At 41.3% G+C, this 17,557-nt stretch overlaps 1 protein-coding gene and 1 pseudogene across 8 annotated transcripts in view; one reads left to right on the forward strand and one right to left on the reverse strand.

The window, feature by feature from the left end:
• TLL2 (tolloid like 2) overlaps positions 1-17,557 on the reverse strand; it is a 104,737-nt gene that overhangs the window by 26,242 nt on the left and 60,938 nt on the right. For 7 of the 8 annotated variants that reach the window (XR_010622776.1, XR_010622778.1, XR_010622775.1 and 4 more), the window contains 9 exons: positions 15,865-15,980; positions 14,264-14,366; positions 10,883-10,999; positions 6,916-7,061; positions 5,969-6,164; positions 4,298-4,423; positions 2,754-2,914; positions 1,836-2,016; positions 183-308 (listed from right to left, as the gene is read on the reverse strand). Coding sequence is in view for 3 of the 8 variants with exons in the window: in XM_065746270.1 (XP_065602342.1) it covers positions 183-308; positions 1,836-2,016; positions 2,754-2,914; positions 4,298-4,423; positions 5,969-6,164; positions 6,916-7,061; positions 10,883-10,999; positions 14,264-14,366; positions 15,865-15,980 (1,272 nt within the window). In the remaining 5 variants the exon portion in view is untranslated. The remainder of the gene's footprint in view (positions 1-182; positions 309-1,835; positions 2,017-2,753; positions 2,915-4,297; positions 4,424-5,968; positions 6,165-6,915; positions 7,062-10,882; positions 11,000-14,263; positions 14,367-15,864; positions 15,981-17,557) is intronic. The other variant, XR_010622777.1, reaches the window with a different exon arrangement.
• Positions 7,594-10,164, forward strand: LOC136055011 (fas apoptotic inhibitory molecule 1-like; annotated as a pseudogene).

The following is a 17,557-nucleotide window of genomic DNA, read 5'->3' on the forward strand; positions in this document are numbered from 1 at the left end:
CTCTTGAGCTCTCTTATTGCATTTCCTAGATAGCTCTTCAGCTACCTGGAACATTTTCAATATCCCCAACTGATAAGGCACTCAGTTGTACGAACTAGCTTCCAGGACAGGGCAGGAAGCACTGGCTCAGATGGCAATTGTGGCAGCTCATATTTCTTGAATGCAAGAAGCAGTGGATTTACCTTCTTTACAGTCATGGCTATTTTCATGCAGCATGAAGCCATTTCTGCACTGACATACGTAGCTCCCAAAGGTGTTGATACATTCATGCTGACAGCCACCGTTGTCTTTGGAGCATTCATCCTTGTCTGGGCAAGAGTAACAAATACTGAGTTACCAGTGAGAAAAACTATTGCAGTCACAAGCTGTGAGTCCTATATCCAAATTGGCAGATACCACCACAAACCTCCAACCTCTGTTGCTGGATTATTCCAGTCACATTTTTATTCCAAATACCATTTTCTTCAACTGTCTTTCGTTCTGTAAGATGTACCACAAAAGTGTTTTATTATATAATGCAAGTAAAGATTCCTGATCTAAATTAAACCTATAGCAATGCCTCATTTTTTTAGAATAGGGTCCAGGAAAAGAATCACAAATTCACTAATCTAGGCAAAAATCTACTTATCTCTATATTTTCAAATTCATATTTGCTCTGATAAACCTCTGTCTTTAAACTGCTCTGTCCAAGAGCACAGGCAGCCAGATGGAGAAGGGCATCTGAGGTAAGAGCTGCACTCTGAAACAGAAATATGCCCCAAGTATTCATTCCTGTGTATTCACTACTATGCTGAGGCCACAGACAGCCTGTCTCCTTCACCTGTATGGATGAGTGACCCATGCAGGGTTCAGAGGAAAGGGAAAATAAAAGACGCTTCTGACTCACCTTTCTCATAAGTAAATCCTAGAGATTCAGATCAGAAAAATTCAGGGTCACAGTAAAAGCAATGAAGGGATGTGGAAGGTATTTGCTTTTAGTGCCTTCTCACTACATAAAGTTCCCTTGACAATCTGTTTCTACTGAAAAAGTGCAATTTTGCCTTTCTGCCTCTACTGTTCTTCACAGACATTCCTAAATCAAACAGTTCTGAGTGAATTGGACTGGAAAATGGGAGCAGGTCATATAATGTATAAGCAGCTTATTTCCAGTTTTACTACTGACCACCCCAGGCCTCATTAAGCTCATCTGTTTCCTCAATCCCAAACGTATTTCTAGATAAAACATATGCCGCCTTACCTTTCCTTCCTTGTTAAATTTAATAAGCCACACTCCTAGCCCTGATTCCACTCTGCAGCAGTCTAACTCAAAGTCATTTTGCTTGATCATCCTCCTCAAAAAATATTGATACTCCTCAGTCTCCATTGAAAACAGAGTATGGAGCTAAATGTCCACTTTTATATAATGCACAGTTATCCTCTGAAGCCAACAAGATGCAGAAACCAAGATGTATGAAGGCTTCAGAACTTCCACTAGTATGAACAGTGCTGATGGGAAGCATCGCTATACAGATTTCTGGAAATGTTCTAACTTCCCTAGTTTCAGAGGAAAAATCTATTCTTGGCTCAACGGACAGAAAGCAGTTCTAGGATCAAATTCCCCATTGCTTTCCATTGTGGAGGGACTGGAGGCACTGATGAAACCCACACACCTTACTGATATCACACTGTGAAACTGGACCATACACTGTACTGAGAAAACGAGATGAAAGATGAGAGCACAGAGCAACCATGCATTTCAGATGCGTTTGACTACATCAGGGTCTGCCTGATTTGGAGGAGGTTGAGGACAATTCACCAAAAGTGAGAGGTTAAATCAGAGGAGACAAGCCACATACCAGAGAAGAAGTGGACTTTAAATCCTTTCTTGGATACTGTGTTGTCTGATTTGAACTCCAGTCTCACATTGTTGCCATATGATGTGATTACCTCGGGCTTCTCTGAGCCACAGAATTTGCCATGCAGTTTGGAGTCACTAGCCAACCCACTACGGATCTCAACATAGTCATATTTACAGACCTGCCAAGAGAGGAGGCAGTGGATTTAGAATACAGCATTCCAGAGAAAGGGGACAGAGGCTTGACTGACAGGGAAAGAAAACAGCCATTATATTCAAACACTCCCAATTTCCCCAAGTTCTCTTTAGTCATTGTTCTCACCCCTTTGCCTTGGTGTTCTAGGTTTACACTATCAGTGGTATTTTTTTTTTTTAAATCAGAATAGCACCATTTCCATTTAATTTAGCTAAAATAATGACTCCCAACTCATCCAAGAGCCTGACGACACTAAATGAATTTCAGCAGCCAGTTGAATTAAGGAAGAGCCATTTACAGTGGAGGAAGTGGAATCTGAATGCTTCCTTCAGAATCCATCCTGTCTTTGGCAGGGCAGAGAACAGACTTTTCCTGTTTATTTTCTTTACCCTTGAAGAACTCTATTTCTCTGCTCATTTCCAATTATCTTCCTATAAAGGCAACTCTGGGAAAGTGTAGGATGGGACACCTATTAGAGATGGAGAACACCTACAGTTTTGCAAAGCTAGTAGAGAAGAATGCCTATTTATAACAGAACAGCTTCAATCCTTCACTCCACAAAGAACGCAGATTCAGACTTCAAAACAATCATGTCATTAGTGTATTATATCATAGGTAAGGAAACAAGCAGAAGCTCCACCAGCAAGACAGCCTCCTCATCCTTGTACCTGAAGGATTAATCCAATTCCAATAATCACACAGATGCAGGGACTGGTTACGTACATCATTGCCTTCCAGATCAAACACTTCAAACTGCAGAGAGATCCGGTACTGGGTTGGAGCTACCACCTGCCAGATGCAGTTTTTGTTAGTAGGATACTCCTTGGGCCATCCAGGGCTAGTAATAGTCCCATTGAGCTTGGTGATGAAGCCCCCACAGGCAGCTGGAGAGGCAATAAATGAACACAAGTTTTACTGGATTCTATTCAGGTACAGAAATCTGCCACACTGTTAGCTGGGAAATGAATCAGACCCTGGTTGACAGCACGTTTCAAATCCCAGCTTCTATGACAGGTTTAAAATGCTGGGAACTGCAGAGAAGACAAACTTCATTTGCTATAAATCACCAGTGAAATGCAGCCAAGTTACAAGCCCTAGAAGTGTGAGATTGATCACCATTCTACTCACAGCCTTGGAGTTACTATGGACGTGTTGACTTAATACGCACAGCATAGTTGTAAATATCAGCTTGGTAAATTCCCTCACACTCAGTTTAAAAAACTTAAGGTTTCGAACGTAACATGTTGACCACACTTTCACCGGGGAAAATACAAAGCAAAGACAGAGACCTAGCTTTACTTTCTCATTTCCTTTAAAGATTCAGGACATCTCAGCTCCACCTTGTTGAGGGGACATAGCTTTTACCTTAGATGAATCAGTCTTGGTTTGCTCTTTTCATGCAAAATTCTACTTGCAACAAAGCATTTGTTTTCCTTGCTATTTCCTTGGAGTAATGAGATCCTGCCAGAACTTTAAAATCCACAGTGACATAAGCTTCCTGTGTCTTCTCCCCAGCATCATTTTGCATTAAGAGAACTAATGCAAGGGACAGCTTCAATGCAAAAGTGCAGCATGTACATTTATTAACTTAAGTATCTTATAGACTAATTACAGCAGAGTTATACAAAACCAAATGTTTTGTAGAACCTCATAAAACAGACAAAAATTGCACAAGGCATTCCTATTTTCATCCAAGCTTTCCAACTCATTTGTATATTACATTTATTGCTCTACTAGTTTTAGCAGAGACAGAACTTCATCCAAGGGACAACACAATGCTGTATTACCCTCCATCTGCTGACAGAAACAGTTTCTGTTGAAGAAGCGTTTTCTCCCCCACAACTGGAAATTAGATTTGACTTCTCAGCATGGAGAATGCCTGTATTTGCATGCAAGCAAAACATTGATATTATAGTCTATGAGAGAAAAAATTTATTTAAAAAAATAAACCTTGGATTGAAATTCTTTTGGGCCACTCTCAGGTTTCAACATTCCACCAGTGTGAAATTGGGTCTGAATGGGGATCCTTGGCCGTAACAACAGCTTTTAAAGGTGTTCAACAGTAGAGAATAAGGATGCCTTCTGTTTGCCACCCAAAATTTGATTTTCAATAAAAGATGTTGATAAGAAGAACTTTTTGGAAGAAGATGGGGGGAAAAGTAAAAAAACAATTGTGAAGAGGAAAGAACTATTGTCTCCAAGTTTGTTCAATAGTTTGTTAGCTACAGTACTCACCTGACAGATAGCTTAACCTGTACATTACCCACCTTCACAGCTCTTTTTATCAGCTGTCAATTCATAGCCAGGCTCACAGGTGCATTTGTAGCTGCCCAGTGTATTCTCACAGTGCTGCTCACATCCACCATTGTCTGGCTGAGAACATTCATCCATTTCTGTCAGGAAGAAACCAGAACAAGTCACACTTTCCCAGCTAGTCAAATCCCCTCATGTTCTACAGGCAATGCTTGCTCTACAAGGACTAGAGCTCTGGTTGACAAGCAGCACACATAGAGCAGGTGCAGCAGCAGACCTCACAAATACAAAAGAACTCTTACAATCAAAAACTCCAAGGATTACAATTACAGGAACCAAGAGTGCTTTTTCTAGACAGAAGCAGAAAAAATGGTCTAATGAAGATGTCACTTGATTATGTTCTCATTTGTCAATTGGTTTTGGGTTTGTTTTCAGTTGGTTTGCTTCATTTTGATTCCCAGTGTTTGAGTAATGCGAGCTACCAGAAACCAGCCCATTGTGGTGCCCACAGACACTCAGCTGAGGAAGGCCATATCCCATTGAACAGAACAGGCTGCAGCAACATAGCAGGGAGTGCATGCAAATAGTTTCTGAAAATGACAAACACGTTAGTTGCTACCCTAGATTTTTAAGTTCAGTTCTCAATCTCAACAACCTGAGCTGACAATCTGGATGGCCAGATTTACAGGCTTCTCATTCCAACCCCTGATTCCATGTACAGCCCTTACTAGAATGTTTTATTAAAATTCCTATGGTAGTGCTAATGGCTGGAAGGCATTTCTGGCACAATCAGCCTTAACTCCTGAAAGAAGGCCACGTGACATGAAGATGATGTACTCTTTGTGTCCATATGGAACCTGAGAATTTAATGCCAGGCAATCTAGGTACTGTGAGAGTTGTCCAAGGAATGGAACTAAAAATCACAGTATTTGCCAGCAATCTTGTAACCACTTTTGATGCAGGGCACAAGCTGAAGTAGAAATAAAAGGGCTAATCCAAATATTGGAATTGCATCTACTGGGTTCAATGACAGTTGTATAGAAGTAAAAGATAAACTTGCTTTCAGGTAGTGAGTCAACTCTGTAACGTATTTTCCCAAGTGGTTGGATGTTTGGCTCCTGCCTCTATCAATCCACCAGGATGCTGATAAAGAACCATGGCTTGTGCCCAGCCTTTTAAGAAAAATGTTTTCCTTCACATCCTCCTAAAGAGGATTTCAGTTTATGAACGCATTTGTCTCCAAAAGCCTTCTGGAATTTTCCCTGAAATTCTACTTATATTTCAAATTACCTCCTCTCCAAAAGTCCTCTTTTGGAATAGTACTTCTGTTTTTATTTTTATTTTTATAACACTCTTTGTACAGTAGTAGTACCTTCTTTGAAGTTATCGTTATCCCTGGTGTAGATAAATAGAGGGGGAGGTCACAGTCCATCTTGCTGTGAAACAAAAGGTATTAGTGTCTGCACTAGTAATGGCACAAAATCTAACCTTCTCTTGATATAGATTTGCTGTAAGGTGCTATTTGTGATTCAGCATCAAACTCTTCATGTATAGACTCAATATTGGCAAACAAGTCTAACAGCTTTTAACTAAAAGTATAGATACAGTGGTAATTTTATTTCAGTTTGGAAGTTAAGGGATTAGTGATCCTTAAGTTTAACCTTGAGAGGTAGTAGATCACATACCTTTAAAGAAATTTGCTGCAAAGCCTGCTTTATTGATGGTTGCATCAGATGCAAACTTCATCCATATTTTATTTGAACTGGATTTAATATCTTCTGGCTTCTCATAGCCACAGAACTGACCAATCAATGGGCTGTTTTCGGTGAGGCCATCTCGGATCTCCAGGTAGTCATAAGAACATGTGTCATGCCACTCAATCTGCAAATGGAAAAGGGTGGGCCTGTAACTCACTAGCATGAGCACTCCAAACCAGGCTAGCTACCCAGTTATGCTATGGCCAGAAATCAACTACAAAAGGAGCATCCTAAGCAACTGGTCACAACTAACTGCTTGCCTTATTGTTGCTGTCACTCCTGCAACACGGACAGATCTCAGTTCTTCTATTTCATGGCTGTTCTCCAATGAAACTTACTCTGACTTTTTCTGTGATTTTTTATTATTTTATGAAAAGCTGTGAGTAATAAAGAAGCACTACAAACTAACAGGCTAAAGAAATAACCTTGGGTTTGCAGTCAGGAAAGTAGTGGTACCAGCCCTTTCCTGGCCAGGTACAGTAAGCATGAGCAAGCCATAGCAATCAATTAGCCAACTAGGATTAATGTAAAAACTGAGGCCCTATCAACTTTTGTCTGTGATTTATCTCTGGGCACCTGTCTAAGAGCGTATGCTATCCAATAACCAATAGAAAGTTTCAAAAGTTTTGTCCTGTTGGTTATTGGATGGCACAATTTTGTGCACATCCTAATTCTCCCACTTTTTTGAAAACTCATTGCATTTAAAGCCTGGTTTTAAAATCTCTGAACAAACTTCTGATAAGGAGAGATGATGTTCTGAACTATTCAAAAGTTTGTTTGTTGTGAATGTAATTATGAACATTTTCTTTTTTATTTTAAAGGTTCTACAGAACTAAAACAAGATCTAGTCAAGTGCTTAGAATGACATGTCTCACCTCAAATGCTTGGAATGAGATCCCTATGTGAAAGCCGTCAGAAACTGTGATCTTCCAGATGCATTCTTTGGAAGGTCTGTAGTCATCTGGATAATTGGGAGACTGGATCTGGCCTGCATCTTTGCGAATTTCTCCACCACAAATAGCTTCATAAAAAACATTCAACATAACCACGTGATCGTAAGCTTTTCCTTAGGTAAAAAACTACTCCACATATAGCCTTCTTCCTTGTTCAAATCTGCATCAATAACACTTGTTCCACAAAAGCAACATGTACATCATAGAAGATTTTACAAATTTAACATTTCATCTTTGATAGCGTCTCCTGTCTTGCTGTAACAGTCTCTTTACAAGGTGAACTCACTGGAGCATAAAAATTTTATGGCTTTATGTTTCACACTCAAGGTCACCTCCATAACTGCTTAACACTTGCAGACAGCAATAAGTACCAAGAAAAGAAGAAAAAATCCAAACAAAAAGTTGTAAGTGTAATCCAGCCACGAGATGGCGATATTAACAAGCATGAGTTCAGTTCTTCATCAGGCAACTTTCAGGAGACCATTGTAGCACTTGCTCCGGGGAGACCACATTGCAGCCTTCCAGTACTTAAGAGGAGTTTATAGGTAGGTGGGCAGGACTGACTTTTTACACGGTTTGCTAGCAACAGGACAAGGGGGAATGGCTTTAAGTGAGAAGAGGGGAGATACAGGTTAGATGTTAGGAAGAAATTCTTTAGTCAAAGGGAGGTGTTCAAGGCCAGGTTGGATGAGACTGGGGCAGCCTGATCTAGTGGGTGGCAGCCCTGACAACAGCAGGAGGTTGGGTCTTTAACATTCTTTCCAAACTCAACCATTTGGTGATTCTATGACCCTTCAGAGAACCACCTCCTGACAGAAAGAGAACTATAAAAGCAGAGAACTGACAAACCTTATTATTTAATAGCCATAAAACAGAAAGCAAACGGTATTTTCTCTACCCACTGCAATAGTTCACATTAAATTACAATTGAGTGGTTAACTACCCTGGTAGATTTTTACTGTTAAATTGAATGAATTTGTTGACATAGCTGGAGAAGTCCACAGAAATGATAAATTCAGGGCTGCTAGCAGTGTTATAGAGCAAAACCACCAGCATCTTCTCTTTCATGAAGATCTTGAAAGGAACAATGAGGACACTTTCACTACATTATGTTGTTTACTATCAAATAATTCTACTGTTATGTGGCTATGTGCCATGTCTTAAGACCCACTTTGGATTTTCAATATGTGAGGGAGAAGAGTTCAAAGGAAAAAGAGGAACTAAGAGAAACACAGAACTTCTGGACAAAAATCATCAGAAAGGTGAAGAACTCAGAGCAGTCTCTCTTGGAAATAAAAAATTACACTTACTGCCTAAACACAAAACTCAGAAGTCATCTGAGTAAATTACCTGACAGTGGAGGAAATAAATGAGCTACTATGTACAGTTGAATCAGAGGGAAATTGTAAATTAAGGATGATTTTTGAAAACTCCCATTTCAGCAAATAAAATATTTAGAGAGATGCTGACAATATTAGCTGTTCCTTGAACATGACAAGACTGAGCTAAGAACTAAGAAATGGGTTACTACTGGTACAAACTGGCTTCCACCAGTCACACCCTGTATTTGCTCTCAAGTTTAGCAATAGATTTCCTACCTTTTCAAAGGGAAATTGCTTACAGGAAAAAAATACATAAAGAGTATAAGCATTCTTCAAGGCTTCAACTAACTGCAAGAAGGTAAATATGATCAATCAGAAGGATGCAAAGCTCAACTAGATGCACACTGCACTTTTACTTGCTTCCCATGACATCTGAGGAGAGCAAGTGTTGCTCATCTTTACTGAACCTGTAGGGGTCATTTATTCCTTAACTAGAAATAGGAAAAACTATTCAGAGAAACAAGTTTTTCAAACCTTGGAAAGTAGTTAATATTAAAAAACCTTTCAAAAAGATTTATCAATATAAAACATGACACCAGATTAGCATATATGATGAAGAACAGAGACATTGCTTCCCAAGAACAGTCCTCTCCTTGCTTTTTTTTTCCCTTTAAGAATTAGAACAGTTACCATGAGTTATCCTCTAGTGGTAAGAACTAAGTCCACAAAAGCAGTAAGACAAAATAAAACAGTCTCTTAGAAGCTCACTGTTCTGATTACTTCAAAATTCCCACAAACTGCCATAAGAGGAGTGTTACAAACCACATGGAGCAGGCAACAGCTGCTTCATAGGAGAAATGAGGAAAAAAAATAATCAGGCAAGCTACTTCTGCCTCTGGGACAGCAGTTTCTGCAGAAACAAGATATTTCTCCTGTGAAAAGGACTTGCTAGCCCCACACTGTTGTGAAATCCTCATATGCTTTATTTGCACTTCCCAATAGTCCTGCATTTTCTTTGCCTCCTTCTGTTAGTATCATTATCCATGAGTATTCTGTTCACTCAGCACTGGATTTTCAATGTCATGCTCTCTTCCCTGGTTACTGAAAAATGGCATACCATCAGGATAGTTATATTCAAGGACCTTACTGGGTCATCCACGGAAATGCCCCTGTTGTCCAGAGAACAGTGAAGGCCTTCATAAGTTTTGAAATCTTTATTGTCAAAAATAAGTGTATGTGGAAAAGGAATGTTACAGATTTTTTGAGGCTCAGGAGAGCAAAGAGGAGAGCCCCTTGCAAGTCTTAGTGCAGCCACTAAGACAGATTTGGTGGCTGTCTGGGAAATAGCTTTAAGTGACTGCGTTTGTAAGATTGAATTTGAACCACTTCAGGAAAATGTATTGCCTATGTTGATAGAAAGGGAGAGATACAAAAGGACTGGATGTTTAAACTAGTGGATAAAAAGATTTACTGTTACAGTATCCAAAACAAAAGCTACTGTTAATAACGATGCAGTCAGCAGCTCTGCATATGAGTACACTTTTGAGATCGATGTAAAAAACCTCAAGACATATACAGAGAACAGGTCAGAACCAACCAGTATTTGGGTACCAAGCTGAGGTGTTACTGACTACACAGTTGTTAAAGAACATTATGGATGTGTAGTGCAATGGTGAAAAAAACTAATGGGAACAGGTCAGCTGGTAGAAGATATGATTGAAACTCACCTTAGTGTTAGTGAACCACAGCTGTTACATTAATGCCGTGTCAGTAGTGGAAAACGAAAGAAATGATTATTTGTACCCTTATTGTGTTCGACGACAGAGACATCCCAGAGACTTTAGATTAGCCTGGGTTGTAGGACTAAGATCAGCAAAATTTGTAATTATTTTAATATGAGGGATTGGTATAATGCCCTCAATAAAATAGTTTAACCTTCAGCTAGTCCCAAAGTGGTCAGGCAGTCGGGGACATGCCAATTGCTGTAGTTCCCTTCCAAGTGAAGGAATGACTTTGGTAACATTGCTCTTCCTCTGGAACAGTCTCAGCATCCCAGTGTCATATAAGTTTCCAAAGTACCTGATCTGCAGCAAATCTGTGTTTGTAAGACTCAATTTGAACCATCTACCGTGTTAATTTCTAATATTCTGTAGGTAAAAACAGAAAAAGCAGCCTCTGCATTTAAGGAAAAAACAAACACCTGCATTAAGCAATATAAGACATAAGACCTGAAACACAACGCTGTTAAATTACTAGAAGCAACCTTTGCTACACAGAGTGCTGCTGCTTGCAGGGGTGGGTTAGGGCAAACAGGACCCTGGCCTATGATTGGAAGCCATTGCTTTGTGCTGCCATCACATTCCCTCGAAAGAACTATGATAATCTAGTTAAGATATGGCTCTTCTATCTGCTGAAACAGACCACAGATTTTTCAATCCCCATAAAAGCAAGAGTTAGTGCTTTGTCTAACTAAACTGTGAAGCGGAAGTCCTACTGATCCTGTAAATCTCTGCCCCCTGTTTTGACTGCTCCATGCAATGCAATACACTTCTAGCTAAAGGCTGTACCTTCATAGACCACAAAGAAGCCTTTGCCCAGGATGTTACTGCTGCTCCGGAACTCAATCCACAGCCTGCTGTCCGTGGAGATTACTGGTTCAGGGATCTTGTCACCACAAAATCTACCTAGAAGGCAGGAAAAAGACGATCAAGATCTCCAGGCTGACTGACAAGAACAGCCACTGGTAGAGGCACCTGTGGTTCCAGGAAGCAAAGAGTCTGCAGTTAAAGGAGCAGTGCTTGTATAAAAATACCCTTTCACTCCCACTACTTGCGCTTCTGAATTTCTCCACACCCCCTCCCCCCAGTTATTTATATTCTCCTCAATTATTACATTGATAGAGATTTCCTTCAGCTTTGAGCAGAATTCAGTCACAGACACAACCTCTGTTGCCTCAGTAAATTCAGAGGGGTTCCTGCTTTGATTCATGTGAATGGACAAATGAGCTGACAAACAGTGGGGAATTATCCCCTATCCTTTTTGAGATGGGGCAGTAGGGAACTGACCTTTCTACCTGCTAACCCTAGGAAATTCCTTCAGCGTTTTGCACTCATGTACAAGTCAAATGGATGGTGGCACATAACTATACTGAAAAGAGGATTACACAAATCCCCCACAGCACCCACACAGCTTATTCTGTTGCTAGTGCTCAAAGTCCCTTATCCTATGGTCTCATTCCTATAATAAACCTTCTTCTGACTAAACTTTCAGAGTTTTCAGTCTCTCACACAGTAGATTTGTGACCAAGAGACTTTTTTGCTCCCTGGTATGTGCAAGCATTGGTAAATACTCGAATCTTGCCAGCAATGGAGAATTTTGAATGGAGTGACTGCAGAAGGCATCTGCCAGAGCAGTCTGAACAACCTCAGCAACCCTAAAACAGTTCTGGTGTTCCTCTACCAGTCCCAGCCAGAGGATCCTCAGGCTAACAGAGTTAATACCATGCACAGCAAGCACACGCTGCAAACATACTCTTCACTTCAGCTGACACCAGCAGACCTATGTGCATCTAGTCCAACTGAATCCCCAGTGACAATCTGACAGAGGCAGAGAGTAGTTATTCAGAAATTCAGCCACAGCAATGGTGACAGGGAACCTGATCCAGGCCTTGTGAAGCCAGAGAATAGCTTCTTCAAACATTCTTATCAAAGTGAAAACCTGGTTAATTGCTTACTGACAAGACAGTACCTTAGTTCCCATTAGTGGGCTGCATTAAACACTCTCTGCACTGAATAAGGAAACAGATTGTTCAAGTCCCATTCACTGACACACAGAGAAGGCTGCTGCTTTCCTACATACAAAGGGCAGAGTAGTTGACATGAATCTTGTGTATTAAAAGACAAGAAGCCCCCTATATAGTCATCTGCCTACAATCAGATGTTGCCACTCTGCCTACCCTATCCTCACTACTTTGCAGCCTTAGAGAGCCCATGGCCTTCAAGGATGTGAGAGCTCTGCCCCTGTGACAGGCAGTAAAGACAAATGGGTATCCATGGAAAGTGAATTGTGAACTTCAGTGGCAGTTTCATCAACTTGCTTCCCTTGTGAAGTCCCACATTGAATTATTAGTCCAGATCCAAGCTGTCTTTGGCAGCTCTATCCTGAGCCCATGCGCCAAAGCTATCCAGCACTGTTTGGGCAGCATGACACAGGCATGCAGCACAACACTCATATCTCCCATCTCTGCTACCAAAAAGGATACTAACAAACAGCATCAGTGCTGCAAAGCTCCCTCCTCTAGGGTCTCTGAGCAACTACGCCTGGATTTAGACTTGCAGTTTGACAAGGGTGTCAAGGAGAGGAAACACAGATGAGGAACTAGAACGAGCAAGCTCCTCAGAGTGTGATAAAGGACCCATTCATAAAAAGTTATACATTTAAAGGCAGGGTTTTCACCCTGGGAAAATATGCAGTGCACATGTATTTTTTTTTTCCCTCTGCAAGAAGTCCATGCTTTCACAATTCACACTAATCCCTCTCCCCGCCCCCTGCTGAACTGCCGTCTGTTTGCCACTTCTGAGCTAATTTGATGGGCTCAGCCCCTTGCGGGAACCTCTTCAACCAAGGTCTCATTCCAGATGGAAACACTCACAAATCCACCTGCATAAAGGTGACAGGGAGGTGGTCTGGCTTCTGAAATACCTTCAAATTACTCAGCAGAAAAAAAAATGTAACAAGGACTTAAATTACAGCTGCTGAAGAAATGTTACCCGGTGTATGTGCAGCAGAAAGCAATAACTGCTGCCAACCCCAAAACAGGCAGGAAGCAATAAAAACAGCTGCCAACTCCACACAAACACAGGCCCACAGAAACCTCTAGAGAGCAGTACAGTTCCAACCTAAGAAATTCATCCTGCGTTACAACTGGAATGTCCCATGGGGACAAGGTGAGCTTAGCACCTAAACTTCCATTGCCTCACTGACCTCACATTAGCCTAGATATGTGCTGGGCACATCTGCTCTAGTGCAATCAGTGATGTTGCATAAGCTGAATGATTCTTTGCTTGCAGAGAGAAGTATGTGTTCGCATGTAAGGACAGCACAGTCAGAAGACAGGGTCAGGTTCAGAGCCACAGGTAAAGCTGATAAAAGCAGGTGAGAATGCTGACTGCCCACTTAGGTGGCAGCCAACTTGCAATTACAATAGCAAGATACAGAAGAATGAATAGAGATAGGATAAAGGGAGATCTTTTTGAGATCTTTGGGAACAATAGAGCCCTGGCACAGTTTGATACCTTAGGCATGGTCTGTAATCTTTGGAACCAGGGGCCAATCCCCCACTAGAATTACAGAGGCTCAAAGTATGAGTGCTGAGTCTCAAACGTGCTACACAGAGAAGCGATGGATGCTCCATTCCTGGACGTGTTCAAGGCTAGGTCGGATGGGGCTATGTGCAGCTTGATCTTGTATTTACCCATTGCAGGGGGTTGGAACTAGACAATCTTTAAGGTGCCTTCCAACACAAACTATTATTCTGTGATTTGTGCTCTCGAGAAGAAAATGTCGGGAGCTTTGGACAGGAGCTACATGTCTTCTTCATTCTTACTGTCTGATTCAGATCTTATGAAAAAAGCATCATAAAACTCCAGGGACCACACTTTCAATCTCAGCCATGCCTCTCATTCGTTTCCCTCTTTGCCTCAGTTCACAAGTCAGAAAAGGAAGGAATAAAGTCTACTACTAAGCAATTGGAGCATCGATCACCTGGTGTGAATATAACATTCTGGCATTCCCTAACATTAATGTGTGATCAATGCCCTGCCTGGACACAGGCTCCTTCCAGGTAAAGAGATTTTTTTTTTATGGTGTTGGGATTTTGTTTGTTTTCCCCATCACAATATGCATTTTTTTGGTGTTCTTAAAGCTATTAAGATGAAGCAGCTACTCACCTAGTAAGGGAGCCTTCCTCCAGTAACCATCACGCACCTCCACGTAATCATACCAGCAAAGGCGACTTTTAAATAGGTCCATTGATGTGAAATTCAACATGATCTGAAAGGACAGAGCACATGCTTATCCTTGAAATGGGAAGTACTTTAAAAATCAAGACTCTACAGACTACCCTTTCATCTCTGCTACAGTGTTGCATAAGTGACTATGCATGAGAAAATAGCTGGACAGCACGTTGGATTTTTTTTTAATTAATTTTCCTCAAAAAAGGAAAGGCTTCTCAAGGAATTGTAATTATGCTATACAGTACATAACAGAAGATGACATTTCACTATCTATTCTGTTATTTGCACAGTCACTGCTTCACAGTTACTAAAAAGCAACTAAAAAGCTCCTTTAAAAAAAGTTTAAAATGGAACCCTTAGTTTTAATTAACATGAATGTTATACAGACATTTCCCAAAAGTAGAGACACATGGGATTTATTTCATTAAATAAATGTCATAAAATAAATTAAGAAATAGCTACTTCTGCTGACAAGTTTTCACACTGTGACACTGCCACTCACACACGGTGTTCAGAGGCTTTCCAGAGCAGAGTTCAGAAAGAAAACATTATCCCACTGTTATCCTTCCACTGCAACAAGGATTACATGCTCTGTGCTGGGCCTATGGAAGTTACTGGATGGATATTCTTGTGGCATTTTTGTCCTTGCAAGATTTAAACAAATTTTTCAAAAACCTGGACTGTTTTGATACCTTGCAAAGCTCTCCCTGAAGTCAATGGCAGCAGCTCAGTACAGCATAGGACTAGATATGCACGTGACAGATCTGAGTCCAAGAGCAAGACAACTGCTCCAGAACAAGTGAGCTACACTTTCTTTCGTTCTTCTAAGTCTCAGTCCTAAGTGCATTTTCAAGGTGGTCCTCAGCAAAACTGTTCTGCCAAGGAGCTCCTAAGCCAGGCCATGCATTACTGCAGTCCAGTAGGAACTGAAAGGCCTGAAGGGCTGGCATTAATGGATTAAGGAAAGATTCAGTCTCCACAGGAAGATAAAACAAAAGGAGCTGGAAAATGGACAGAACACCTGACTGATGCACAGCAGGGCTCAGTGCTTCAGGGCTGGGAGCAGGGGTTCCCTGACAGGAGCATTATGCCCACGTGACAGGGGCAGGCTACTGATGTCCCTCGCAACTCCTCAGCTCCTTCCTGGACTCCATCTTGCTGGTATATTTTACACAACTCATCTGACCAGCACTTGGTTTGAAAGGTGATTTCTTCAGCTATCGGCTCAATCTGAGCTAGCAGATGGCAGGCTGAACAGCTGAGGAAACCACGCAGGCAAGGTGTATCTGTGAAATGGGAGGAGGAATCTGAGATCAACTGACATCCCAGACCTTCAAGAGGAGTCTATTCCAGCATTACCTCTTGTTAGGACCACTAATTCCTGAACCCATCTCTGGCAGGGCAGACTCTATTCCTGCACTCCAGGCATGCAGAGATCTGCAGGACAATCTTTTTGGCAGCAGTTAACATTATCATCAAAGCAAAACTCAAGTAGAGGAAGTGAAGAGTACACCAAGTCCACGTGTGTCACCTACCTTCTCTCCTGGGGTCACTGAGATTCTCCAGACACAGTGGGAATATGAGGGATAGCCACTTGGAAAGCCAGGGGCTGAGAAATTCCCGGTGCTGTCCTGCAAGGTCTCTCCACAAGCTGTGAGAGAAGGGAAGGGTAGAAAAATCAGTCACAAGGAGTTACCCTCTAAAAGATACTGAGGTCTAACAAAATGTTTGCACATGGTTGCTCCATGCAGAATGGTAGTTTGTACTCTAAGGATATTCATTCACAGTACTGACATAAGCTCAGCTACTGCTTAAGATCCCACCAAAATGCGTGATGTGCAATTTTTCAGGATTCCTGGGACAGATTAGCAATGTGAGGACACAGAAGCAGCTTTTTTTATTTAAAAAGCTGTTCTAAAAAGGCACATATCTTCCTTCATCTTCTTCCCACCTGTCAATACTTTTAATTTTTCAGTCCTATTAGGGAATATCTTATTTAATATAAAAAAACATTAGCCCACCCCACCTTGCAATCTTGACTGCTTCCAGTAAGTCCATTCACCCTTCTTAGTACTTCTAGTTGAAGTTCTCCATAGTTATTTCTTCAGTGTCTTGGGTAAAAACTTGGTAAAAAAATAAAAATAAAAAGCAGGGCAAGTTCCACTGACCCCACATCTTAGGCCATCCAGCATCTACCCTGATGTTACACTGTGCAGGATAAAATATGAACACCATAGCTCATTCTGCTCTACACCTTTCCATAGGTCTCCTGCTGCCGTCGATGGAATATAGATCCCAGTGTTACTTTTGAGAAGTAAATAGTTTGCAAATGCTCCTTCAGGAAACTTCCAAGATGTGGGAAAGCAGCAACTGCTGTAGTTCCTGTCCTCTGAGCCAGGAGGACCTTGCTGGAACAAGGAATAACATGTATATGTCCAGAGGAGCTGACCCACTAGGTTGCAGAATCGCACATATCAAAAGCATCCATTCTCCTTCAGAATACTCACTAGACAAATGCAAATACCAATCCCAATGACAGGGAACCTTGGCTTGCCTGCTCTCAGGTTGTTTTTCTAATGTCATAACCCACTGACATTATAAAGCTTCCCTTGACCTGCAAATTGGTTTCCTCAGTGATGGTAAGGCAGCTTCCAAAAATCCCTTGTTAAGCAGCAGTGCTTTGAAAGATCTGACAAAACTGAATATCTGGCTCCCTTTCTCATGGAAATGACAGGGGATTCTGTGCCTGATACTATCACACACTCCCTAATTTTTTTCAGCCACGATCACTATTAGATGGGCAGGTCGGAAGTGGGAGGTGAAAAGAGAGCAACTCCATTCAAAAAGTTCAGTATCTTGAAAAAAGGGAAAGGGAATCACTTAGAGCAGAAATTCTTAATTTCCCTGAAGTAATTTGATGCACGGTTTGACAGGTCAGACTTGAAGAACAATGGACAGGGACAAAAAAGGGGATTTTTGCTCAACCAACCAGTTCCTAGGGGTGCTCTGGAAGGTAGACCACTACGAGGAACAAGTTGTGCATATTTTGAGACAGCATTGTTCTCTGGCAAACTGATTCCTGTCAGAGAAGACAAATGTACTTAAAACTACATGAAGCACCGTTGAGAAAAACAAGCAAGAAAAAATACACACATCCACCCTGAAGGAATGAAGCAAATAAAGGAGAGTTCAAAAATCTCCACGCTGTTCAAATAGTTTTGAGCCCAG

Source organism: Cyrtonyx montezumae, unplaced genomic scaffold (genome assembly GCF_038088225.1).
Source record: "Cyrtonyx montezumae isolate F1298 unplaced genomic scaffold, pur_monq_1.0 scaffold_4, whole genome shotgun sequence".
NCBI lineage: Eukaryota > Metazoa > Chordata > Aves > Galliformes > Odontophoridae > Cyrtonyx > Cyrtonyx montezumae.